The sequence below is a fragment of the Sinocyclocheilus grahami genome, unplaced genomic scaffold (genome assembly GCF_001515645.1).
Source record: "Sinocyclocheilus grahami isolate Dianchi unplaced genomic scaffold, SAMN03320097.WGS_v1.1 scaffold149.1, whole genome shotgun sequence".
NCBI lineage: Eukaryota > Metazoa > Chordata > Actinopteri > Cypriniformes > Cyprinidae > Sinocyclocheilus > Sinocyclocheilus grahami.
Window position 1 is genome coordinate 107,331 of NW_015505328.1, and position 12,690 is coordinate 120,020.

The 12,690-nt window shown below is 42.1% G+C and overlaps 1 protein-coding gene across 1 annotated transcript in view; it reads right to left on the reverse strand.

Moving 5' to 3' along the window:
• csmd3b (CUB and Sushi multiple domains 3b) overlaps positions 1-12,690 on the reverse strand; it is a 441,168-nt gene that overhangs the window by 19,674 nt on the left and 408,804 nt on the right. The window contains exons 58-60 of the mRNA XM_016281251.1: positions 9,755-9,931; positions 7,569-7,748; positions 421-594 (exon numbers count right to left, since the gene is read on the reverse strand). Coding sequence (XP_016136737.1) covers positions 421-594; positions 7,569-7,748; positions 9,755-9,931 — 531 coding nt within the window. The remainder of the gene's footprint in view (positions 1-420; positions 595-7,568; positions 7,749-9,754; positions 9,932-12,690) is intronic.

The window sequence follows — 12,690 nt, forward strand, 5'->3', positions numbered from 1 at the left end:
TTTTTTTTTTTACATTGCCTGCTTTTGTTTCATGTTAGGACTAAAACAAGAGTACCTTTGTGATAACTAGGCTTTTTAAACTTTAAATTCTCATACCACGTCTGGAGGTTCTTCATCCTAGACATCATACAGCATTGTGCTGAAACAGACTGATATCCCACCTTGTCTGGTGTCCTAAACAAATATTACTACCTAATCCAGCAGATCTAATTGATATCAAGACCTATATGTTTACATTCAGTGATGATCCAATCAATCAATGTCTGATCATGACTTCCTCGCCAACAGCAAGTAGATAAGTTGCAGACATAAGACAAGGTGTGAACTTTCTGCTGCTTTTTTGGGAAATGTCGGTTACAAACACCCACAGGGATGAAGCAGTCAGTTTGATTAATATTAATAGAGTAGTACAGTACTCACGCAAGCACTGGGGCACCTCACCACTCCATGTACCATTGCCCACACAGGTGAGAATGGCAGGGAAAGAGAGCTCATATCCTGGGGAGCAGCTGTAACTCACGCTGGTGCCCCACTCAAAGTCATGTCCCTCCAGGAGGCCGTTTGAGATGGGTGGAGGAGCTGTGCAGGTAACGGCTAAAGGAAGAAGTTAAACAGAGGAGAGTTAAGCTCATACTTAGGAATGACATGTCTGATACAATTAGAATGTAACCAATATAAAAGTACATTTGTCTTGATTTCTAGTAAAAATGTCTAAACATCCTTAAAGGAGACATATTATGCCCCTATTTACAATATGTAATATAATGGCGCTTTTCCACTGCATAGTACGGCACGGTGTGGTTCGGTACGGCTCACTTTTGGGGGGTTTTCCACTGGGTACAGTACCTGGTACCTGGTACTTTTTTCAGTACCACCTCGGCTGAGGTTCCAAGCGAGCTGTACCTTTACCAAAATGTGATGTGTAAACCCTGCTGATCACGGATTGGCCGGAGAGAATCGTCACTACACTATAGCGTCATTGAACTTGCGACACGAGACACCAGACCCGCTAGATTTAAATCAGCACAGCCAACATAGGATCGGACGCAATGTTTATTATTTTTTTTAATGAACGCAACTGCTTTGAACGAGTGCACCTTTTTTAAACAATCAAAAAATGGCTGTTTTGTGGTCTGTTGAGAAAGTACAGACATTCCTCTCTAGCCGAGGAGCGGATCCAGCAAGAGCTTGATGGGGCGACACAGAATGAAAAAGTTCTTCAGGAGGCCGCTCAGCTCTTGGCCGCGATGTGTATAATCCCACCCACTTAAAGCGGTACTTAACAGCAGTGGAAATGCAAACCGAGCCGAGCCGTACCACGCAGTGGAAAAGCGCCACAAGTCTCTGGTGTCCCCAGTATGTGTCTGTGAAGTTTCAGCTCAAAATACCCCACAGATCATTTATTACATCATTTTGAAAATGCCTATTTTGAGTGGAAGCAGAAACACGCTGTTTTTCGTGCCTGTTTCTTTAAATGCAAATGAACTGCTGCTCCCAGCTCTCTTTTTCAGAATAGAGCTGCGCCATTACAGCTCGTACCTGCTAAAAAACATCTGTTTTGGTTCTGATTATCATGTTTATTGAGCTGAAATCATGTGTTTTAAACAATATTAGTTTAAACTTCTGATATACGGTTTTCTGAGTGCACACGGACAGAAAGCGGCTGTCACAGCATGTGAGTACTAAACTAAGTTCTCATTCACACACAAGTTTACATTAAAAACACACGAGTTACAAAAACAGTCAATTATGTCTGTGAAGGTAAACAGCTGGGAAATAAATCACGTTTATTTTAGATCTGTGTGGCAGCAGCAATATACAGTAAATAAATCAATAAATCCACTGCTCTGTTGTCTCCTCTGAGGCTGGGACTCTAAATAGTGTTCTGTGCAGCCAAAGGCAGAACAGCTCAAACTTTCGCCATGGCATTAGAGCTGGTACACTGTTGTCGCTTGTGAAATCAAATTATGGCGCGGTTGGGTAATTTACAGATTAAGGGGCGCTAATATTATAATGAGATCCCTTTGCAATGACACTAGGGGAGCAAAATCAGACGCACTCGTTTTTTCATACACTTGTAGAAAAAGGCTTACCAAAACAAAGTTACTGGGTTAATCTTTTTCACCTTTCCTTGGTTGGTAGATGCACCGGGGACCTGACTATAGCACTTAAAACCTGGAAAAGTCCGATTTTCATGATATGTCACCTTTAAAATAATACAAATTACACATTCTAGGGCTTTTTTCCTTTTAAACAAATGATCAGTGAAAGGAGGTGCTTAACCTTCAGAAAATGCTGATTGTTAGCCTCAGCAGGGGAAAGTAAATATAAAATGAGCTGCTTAATTGGTAACACTTTACTTGAAGGGGTGTGCATAAGACTGACATGACACCTTCATAATCATGACATGACACATGTCATGAATATGAAGGAGGTTTTATGCATGTTTATGACAACTGTCATTAAGTGTCATTCGCTCAGTTATGCCATTTTTAATGCAAATATGACATTATTTGACCTAACCCTAACCTAACCCTACCCCTACCCTTACCCCTAACCATAGCCCATAACAAAGACATCTCAAACAATGTAATCTTTGCATTAAAATTAAATAACTGAGCGAATGACACTTAATGACAGTTGTCATAAACATGCATAAAAACCCTTCATATTCATGACATGTGTCATGTCATGATTATGTAGGTGTCATGTCATGATTATGAAGGTGTCATGTCAGTCTTATGCACACCCCTTCAAGTAAAGTGTAACCGCTTAATTTTCTATTAATTTTGCAGTTTTTGCAAATTTGTTAGCAAAATTTGAGAAATAAATACAGTTTACACCCCTATTTGATGTGATTTATTTCTAGCAATAAACATTAAATAAACGTAACTCTACATAGGAGGTAGTTAGTTTGGAATCAAATGTGGTTTGTAGTTAACTTAATTTCCAATAAATTAAAGAAAATTTAGTTTGAATATAACAGCTCGGATAACATGGTTACACGTTTCCAATCTTCTTTATGAAACAGTCTAAATGATGTTACATCTTAGATGCTAGACACAAGAACATTGTCATTTGTAAAACATATACATTTATTATGAATAATCTTAGTAAATAAATAAGCTGTTAAAATATTATTAATATATAAGACAACATGTGTAAAAAAGTGTAGCGTTAAGTGTAGCAGTAACTATAACAGGACTAGCAATTTCAGTTAGGTAGGGAGATGAATCGCTTCTGCTAACACCAGTGAAGTTACTGAATGCTATATCTGTCTTAGAGGCCCCATCTTTTCCAATAACTGCCCGCACAACTCTGTGAGGTAAGTCCTCTTCCCCGGTTATCAGTCCTCAGGTACCACATGAGCCCTTAAAATCAATCACACTCTACCAGACAGGAAGCCAATGCCTTGCTCAAACGTGCACTCATGATGACACATGCCCCCACTTATGGTGTAACACCCCAATATGATGCTCACATACACACACACCCACACACACACACACACACACACACACACACACAATCTTTATATACCATGGTAAAGTTCTAGCCAGACGGTTATTACTGCCTGCAAAAACTATGCTTCGACTGCTTCTTTATGAGCTGATGGTGTTGCCTTCACTTCACTCATGTTGATCGAACCAATAAACTTCTAACAAACCCATTGTTGTATTATTAATCAGAATCAGTTTTTGGCATCCTTTAAAGAGGCCTGGACCAGATTGGAGCTCCTAAGCTAATGAATATTTCATGTAAACCATCTAGAACTGCAGGAAAGAGATAGAAGGGACACGCACACACTCAATGTCAGGATGCTCCTCACACCTGAAGCGTTTGACAGAGGTGGGAGTGGTTCTTTTTTTGAGTCGACTCACTTTAGCATGCATATTAATGGCTCTGTGAGACAGAATATCAGTTCAGACCGAGGATATGAAGTTCAAGGCTCTTCAGATATGTATGCACAACATGTCCTTTAAGAGACAGGAGGAGGCCGCTGCCTTCAGGAATAAATGAGACATCTGTGTCTATCTAAATGAGCTTAGCAAAATGGCATTCGATGCCAGGGCACTGGTGAGGATCACGAATGCATCGGCCAAACCTGGAATTCAATTTCATATCACTTTATATATTCTATACCAGTTCATTTCCTGGCAGTGGGAAGATGACAGGAGTCATTTGTGAAATTAATTACGAGAAATGCAAGGGCTCATAGGTCAAAGCTGATTATAATAATGGGGACAACACAGCCCTTAAGGGGTGAACGCTCAGTCTACAAATGTGTTTATGTTCCTATCGTACGACTGTCATTTGTCAAACAGCATGATTGGTTGATAAAACATAAATGTTTACCGTTCATTGTAGCGCAATCGCACAAGAAAAGATGACCTACAAGGGTGGATAAACATTCCTCCCTTTTTTAGCTCTACATTTCAAACAAGACATCCATCACAATGGGCGAAGACACAAAGCTGGAAGACCTCAACTCACTCTGGGTGAAGCATCTGTGTATCTAACGCTCGGGGCAGTTGGGGCCAGATGTGCAGATATATCAGTGAGCGAATAATCTTAGGCCTTGCCTTGTGAACAATAAAGCTCTTTGACTTTACTAGGCAGAGAAAATGTTAGAGTGATGTGTTAATTTTGGGACGATGAATCCTGTGGGAGTAATGGGAAATTAAGTAACACTTATAATAAGGTTCAATCTGTCATATTAATTGACACATTAAATATCATTATCCTAAATTACTAAATACTGTAAATGTTAATTTGCTAATATATATCATTGTTCGTTGTTAATCCACATTTGGTCATAGTCCATTAACAAATGTTTATTTATTCAGTTTAAAATGCTAAATAAATAACAAGTGGTTCTCAACCAGGGGGGTGGGGTCCACTGGTGGGCCTCTGGAAAAAACTAATGAAACTAAATTTAAATGCTGAACACACACACAGACACACAAAAAATCACGTTATGAACCGAAATCACATTCATTTGTTCTCCTCAGTAACTCTTTTTATTGAAAAACATACAGAACCTTGTATTATCTGAGATCACAAAATGAAAGATGGTTAATTATTTTTAATGTATCAACACTCCCAGTTCCCTTTCAGTCAGTCACGTTCTACGGTACGTCAGTCATGACTGACGAATTGGGATCTCGCCCGAGAGCCCAATCACCTTCGAGTGTAAACTAAACAAGCCAATGACAGTTGGCGTGCGTGTTTCGCCACGCGCACCTTGCCCCGCAGCGTGGGTATAAAAGGAGAGCGCGTGCAAACGCACATCAGCTTTTCGCTTCGGAGCCGAGCCTTCTACAAGACGAATCTCCGCGAGTGTTTGGAAACAGCTGGCATAGGTGTTACGGCGTGTCAGCGGGGGTTGCCATCCAGGCTGCTGAAACCTCGGCGAGCTGTAGCTGCCATTCTGCAGTCTCGCCGCGACATCCCCTGGGCGCTTCAGCGCTCTCTCTAAAAGAGTGTTTTTCCTTTTCAAAAAAAGAGCAATTTCTAAAAGAGCTTCACGAATGAGCCAAAACAGCAACCTTCACAACGGCCGCAGCGTGGAGCCCGCCTCCACCCCTGCCAAGCCCGTGAAGCGCCAGGGCAGGCGGCGTCCCTGAGACGGGCGACCCGGAGCTCTTGGATCCTGCTCTTCAGGAGATGATGACCGCACCACTCCTTCCCCCGGAGGAGGGCCGGTTGGAGAATCTTTTTTTCACGTTTGTTTCTGTTCCACCACTGGCTACCCAGCCGGTGGTACCCAAAACTTCAATAAAAGAGCAGTTTCCTTGGCCTCCGGGTCCCATGAGGGGCGAGGATGGCAGTGCACGAGACCCAGTCTCCACACGGCCGTTCCCCTCTCCTTTAGCCTATGGGCAGCAGGGTCCGGTTCAGGGACGCTATGCCTCCTCACGAGCCCCCTGCCCAGCTGTGGAGCCAGGTAAGTGGCGCGCCGCTTTGCGTTCGAAGGGAGAGCGTATCAGTACAAGGTCCTCCCCTTCGGGCTATCCCTGTCGCCTCGTGTCTTCACCAAGGTCGTGGAGGCAGCCCTCGTTCCATTGAGGGAAGCGGGCATTCGCATTCTCAACTACCTCGACGACTGGCTCATATTGGCCCAGTCCCGAGCGCAGTTGTGCGAGCACAGGGATACGGTGCTCAGTCACCTCAGCCGGTTGGGGCTTCGGGTCAACTGGGAAAAGAGCAAACTCTCCCCGGTGCAGAGGATCTCTTTTCCCGGCATGGAGCTGGACTCGGTCAACCTCTCAGCACGTCTCTCAGTAGAGCGTGCACAGTCGATGCTGAACTGCCTGGGGTCCTTCCAGTGCAAGACGGCGGTTCCACTGAGACAGTTTCAGAGGCTCCTGGGGCATATGGCATCAGCAGCCGCTGTCACACCGCTCGGGTTGTTTCATATGAGACCGCTTCAGCGTTGGCTTCATGACCGGGTCCCGAGATGGGTATGGCGACACGGCACTTACCGGGTTTCTGTCACCCCGTTCTGTCATCAGACCTTCAGCCCGTGGGCAGATCTGGCCTTTCTTTGGACAGGGGTGTCCCTTGGGCAAGTATCCAGGCATGTTGTTGTGTCAACAGATGCCTCTGTCAGGGCCTGGGGGGCCATGTGCAATGGGAATGCAGCTGTGGGGCTCTGGTCGGGGCCCCGACCGCAGTGGCATATCAACTGCCTCGAGTTGCAAGCAGTATGGCTGGCTCTGCGCCGTTTCAAATCGCTGCTACACGACAAGCATGTACTGGTCCGTACGGACAACACTACGACCGTTGCATACATCAACCACCAGGGCGGTCTACGCTCCAAGACTTGTGGAATTTCCACTTGTGGTCCCTGGACGGGACGCGGAGGTTCTAGGTGGGCTACCTCCAGCGGTAGTAAACACCATCACTTCAGCTAGGGCCCCGTCTACTAGACACGCTTACAGGCTGAAGTGGAACCTGTTCGTCGATTGGTGTTCTTTCCGCCGGGAAGACCCCCGTAGATGCCCGATCGGAGTCGTGCTTTCTTTCCTGCAGGATGGGTTGGAGCGAAGGCTGTCTCCCTCCACCCTTAAAGTGTATGTTGCCGAGGCAGTAGACGGTAAGTCTTTGGGGAAGCACGACTTGGTCATCAGGTTTCTCAGAGGGGCAAGGAGGTTAGATCCTCCGTGCCCTCACCTGTTACCCTCTTGGGATCTCCCCTCAGTCCTGACGGCTCTTGGGCGAGATCCCAATTCGTCAGTCACGACTGACGTAACGTCTCCGTTCCCTCCTTCAGGGAACGAGGGTTACACAAGTAACCGAGACGTTTCTGTTATAAACGTAATATTTTAAACTGTCATAATTACAGCACAAATACCAGAGGAAATACTTTAGGATATTGTGTTTGACAACTATAGGCTTTCAAGTCCAAAAGGTTGAGAATCATGTCAGTAAAATTATTGTTCAGTGTTATTTCATGAAACTTAACACTAACTAATGTAAACAAATTGAACCTTACCGTCAAATGTTACCACAATTTATTATACCTGTTACTTTTAATGCTAAAGGTTGTTTAAATCAAGTTTTACCTTTACAGAAAGGCACAGGGGCATTCCAGGTACCATTTCCGGTACAAGTGATGGTGGAGAAACTCTCGGTTTCCATTGTGTAGCCAGGCTGGCACACGAAAGTGATGTTTTGTCCAATGGTAAAGTCCTCACCATATCTAAGCCCATTGGCTGGCACTCCTGGGTCTCCGCAGTTGATCACTGAAAAGTAAAGATCACAGCTATGATGTTTATAGACCAAAATTAACTACTGTGTGGAGTACAATGCGCTAATAGTCTCTATTTGAGCTAAAAGTCTGGGCAATTTACAATCTGCCAAACAACAGCAGTGTAGATCTTTATTCAATATCTAATACAACTTATCAGATGGCAATCATAGCTTTTTGTGGCAATGTGATTGAAGCTATCGAAACAAACCTTGGGGAGCCATGTTCACAAATAATCTTTAACAACTCATTTAAGCTACAGCAATCTTTAGGACCCCAGGCTTTTTATTTGAAATGATAGATCTTGTTATTATGTAAAGAAATCAATAGTAGCACGTAAGCACGTCTCCTGTCCCACCGGCGTCCCCGAGGTGCAACTTCGAATCAATCCCACAGATCTTTTACAATTATCATTCCTTCCAATGGATAAATAAGAGGAGGTCGGATTGGAATGATGTGAGAAAGAATATGGCGCCACTGGAATTCAGATGAAACAAATTTGTAGTTTTGCACTCTGCTGTGGCTGACAAAACCTCGCTCGATCAGTGCATTTATTTTATTATTTCCCAGATGCAACATCTTAATTTCCTCTACTGATTTATGGCGGACCATTACTTATTTGTCTCCCTTGAGTTGCCATATGTTTTGTGTCTTTTGGAAAAGGACGGAAAATTATGTTTTGTAAAATCCATCAGCGGCCTCGCACATAAACATGTCAGCTGATGGTGAGAAATGGCTAACGCTAAATGCTAATGTGACTCCTCCCTTGGACACAGCCATGTATCACCGCTTTTGCCCCACTCAATAAACACATGTAGCGCTGCATCAATCAGAGCTGGTTTGGTGCACCACCCATATAATTCCAGTCAACAGTATGCAGGGACGTTTAAGGGTGAACGTTTGAGAACATTAAGGGATGTGATTATGGATGATAATGCCAACTTACCTAGACACATTATGTAGGCTAAGCTGTTTTATTGTGTTGTGTGACTCTTCATTATTACTCAAACAACTACTACTGCAAGAGTTTTTAATCAACTAGATATGTGAGTGTTCCATCACTCACAAAATTGAACTGAAATAGAAGTTTGATCCGTATGCTAACCGTGAGCAAAAAAACAATGCTGGACCAAATAGCTATTTGGCTACTGGTTAACATCATCAAATAGTCCATTTGCCCTAAGAGACATTGATGCTTTTAAATAAAAGATTACTAAGACACACATTTGTCTTTGGAATATTATGTACCTATGAATCATTATAGATTCATGGACCAGACTGTAAAATAAGTTAGTAATTTTTACATAAAAATGGTAAAATGCTACAGTAACACATGCTAATTGGTAAGTTTCTCACCATATACAGTTAAAAACCATAAATCGTTATGGACAGGCCATTTATGAAGAACACTGATTCATTATGTGGTTTTCTATTGTACCATCTGTTTCATTATGGTGGTTGTCAGTGCATTTTAAGCTAACAAAAAAGCAAAATTTGGAAGTTTGTACGATTATAAGTTGCAAAATATACAGATACCATTGTGTCCATGGCAGGGCTATGAAATAATTGATTTATGTATCTAACAGAGTAAAAGTGGAACTTATCCTAACCTTTACATCTTCCTCCCTTTGACAAAAGAACATCTTGGAGCTACCTCTGAGAAACCGGATCCTGCAATCCCACTAATTCTGACACAATTCTTCCAGAAAATGCACTGAAAACTTTCCATGTCTGAATTAAACTTTCATAAAGTTGGTCCCCTGCACTCTCAGCAAGAGGACTTCTCTCTATCAGTCAAGGTCTGTTACTACTATGACAATAAATTTTTAGTACAGCTTTACACAAATGAATCCCTCAAGCACATCCTTCATAGCACCTCATTACAACCTGTGCAATGAAGCACTACTGAGGCCATTTTGGTTTATTCGAAAACAAACAAGCCTTCATTTCTATTTTAAGTTCAACAAATCCTCTGCCGTATCTCACTTGTTTCACACTTACAGGTGCAGTTGGGTGCAGTGCCAGACCAGGTGCCGTTAGCTTGGCATTGTCGTGTGGTGGAGCCACTTAGCAGGTAGCCATCCAAACAGGAATAGATGACCGAATGTGAGAAGGTGGTGCCGTCCAGTCGATATACCCGTCCATTACTGGGAGTCCCAGGGTTACCACACTGCACCGCTGTAGTATTTTAAAAACAAAAATATGTGAAAAGTTACTGCCAGTTGACAATTAGCATTCTTCAATGAAATAACATGTCATGTTATTTAGTAATTTCATTAGGGACCACAGGGGATAACTAGGGGGTGTCAGTGTTTCTTTTGTCTGCTTTTATTTTGTATCTCAAGGTTTCTTCTTGTCTCTCGTCTCAACTTGTTTCAGCTGTTCACACATGTACCTCATTTCCCTATTTTCCCTTGTGTACTATATCGTGACATGTTCCATCATTCTGAGTCACTTTGACCCAGAAACACAAACAATTTTATGTACAAAAGGAAAAATAAAAGTCTTGGATTCCTGATGATATTATTATGTTTTTATGAGATATATTCATTTAAAATGATGGCTGTCATAAAACCTTGTTTTTAAAGAAAGTAATCTATAAAGAATTCAAACAGAAATCATAGACATTTTCAAAATTTGACATTATCTGACAGAATCAGGAGATTTATGCAAACATACTCTAGTTTGAGGTCAGTAAGATTTTTATTCAGCAAGGATGCCATAAAGTGACCAAAACTGGAAATCTTTTAAGGATTTCTATTTCAAATAAATGCTGTTCTTTTGAACTTTTTATTCATCGTATAATTCTGAAAAAAAAAAAAAAATGCATCATGGTTTCCACATAACATTATAAGTAGCACAACATAATCATTTCTGATCAAGACTAAAGTAACAAATGCTGAAAATTAAGCTTTGCCATCACATGAATAAATTAGATTTTAAAATCTATTGCAATAAAAAACAACTATTTTAAATTGTAAAAATATTTCACAATTTTGCCGTTTTTACTGTATTGATCGAATAAATGCAGCCTTGGTGAGAAAATCTTACTGACCCAGTAGTGTATAGGTCACGTTCACTTCCACAAATCATGGTTCTACTTTTAAAATGATCACATATATGATCACTTGTCCAGCCTTGTATCTTTTTCATGTTCCTTAGTCTCAGATGGCACACACAGTCTGTTCTCTGACCATCCGATGCATATTGCGCACAAAACTGTCTAAGTAGGTGGTTCTTGGCAAGAATAAGTGGCAGTGTGGACAAGACCATATGCTGTTCAGTCAAAGGTCTGACTACATGAGACTTTGTGCTTTTTAATTAGCTATACAATTACTCTGCCATGAAGCACTTAGTAATTGAACTGGATTACAATTTTCCAGAAGTAGTCCGTTATCTGTAAAACTGTATATTTAATTTTTTAAGTAGCTTCCCCTAAACTGAATTTGATGTATCTTAAGATTCTCTGGACATCTGATGGGAAGAAAGCGATGGTCTAAAGGAACAGATATCATTAGAGAGACGTCTTTGACCATGTAATGACTATGACATGGGACAGTGGCTATAACAGAATGAGGTATTAGCCTCTGTAAGGCTTAAATGAGTGGGGATGAAGTTTGAAGATATGGTATGACAGGCCTGTAGATCATACCCGGAGCATGGCACTGAGACAGAGGAAATGAAAGGACAAAAAAAAGAGCTCTTTATTTCCACAGAGATGCTGGTCGAGTGAATTAAATGGCTGAAAACCTATTAATCCGCCAAGCCGAAGTGCTTTCTTGGTTGACTGCAATAGAAGAACTCAGGCTTCCTTTCAGGATGGAATCATTTCTCAGTGCTTGCGGTACACCTCCATGACGGCAAACTCGAGCACTCTCTTTGTCTTGCGATGACAGGCTGACCATTGTGATTCCCATAGGGCTTGTCATTTTGCAGCATGGGGGACGGATTATAGCGCAATGCCTTCCCCCTCAGTTAGTCACTGTTCCTGGATCCCTGTGCCAATTGCCGTCTCTCAAAAATGATTCCCGCACAATGGCTTAGGTCATGTCAACTATATGTTCTGTGAGAGGTGGGAGCCCTGGGAGAAACACCATTAGTCAAGTCTCGGAGCAAGAAAACAAGATGGTGCATCATGTTTCCGCAGAAAACCCTGCCTGCTTGAGTCTGGAAGTGGCTAGTAGTAGTCATCTTTCATTTGTGCTGTAGACTTTACAGCCTCGGGGAAAATGTGGGTTTATTACGTGATGTGGGACTCTGACAACTGTACAAGTGTAACGTCAGGCCCAAATAAAACATCAGGTAACAATGTGGACGGTGATATATTATTTAGCGGGTAGTTGATTTTATTGTTTGTCACTGATAAATGACTTTTGGGACTATTTTATGGTATAATAAAGACAACACTTGCTTCCAGGGGGTTGGATGCAAGATCATTATTAAAGGGGTCATATGATGCTGCTAAAAAGAACATTATTTTGTGTATTTGGTGTAATGAAATGTGTTTATGCGGTTTAAGTTTCAAAAAACACATTATTTTCCACATACTGTACATTACTGTTTCTCCTCTATGCCCTGCCTTTCTTTTCGTCGATTTTTACAAAGCTCATCGGTCTGAAAAACGAGGTGTGCTCTGATTGGCCAGTTAGCCAGTGCGTTGTGATTGGGCGAATACCTCAAGCGTGTGACGGAAATGCTACGCCCCTTACCATATTGAGATGAACTGTCCGGCCGGAGCGACGAGACAGAAACATTAAAACCCATTATAAACGAGGCATTTGTTGCATCCAGTGGGGACATAATTACAGATTATAATGACTTATACTGTCTTTTTATGCGTTGTGTTGCATCGCGCCGCGCCGCGTCGCATAAACATAAAACCATGTCTGCATTTGTGATCGGAGAAATGACAAACAACAAGCCCTACTCTACACTGC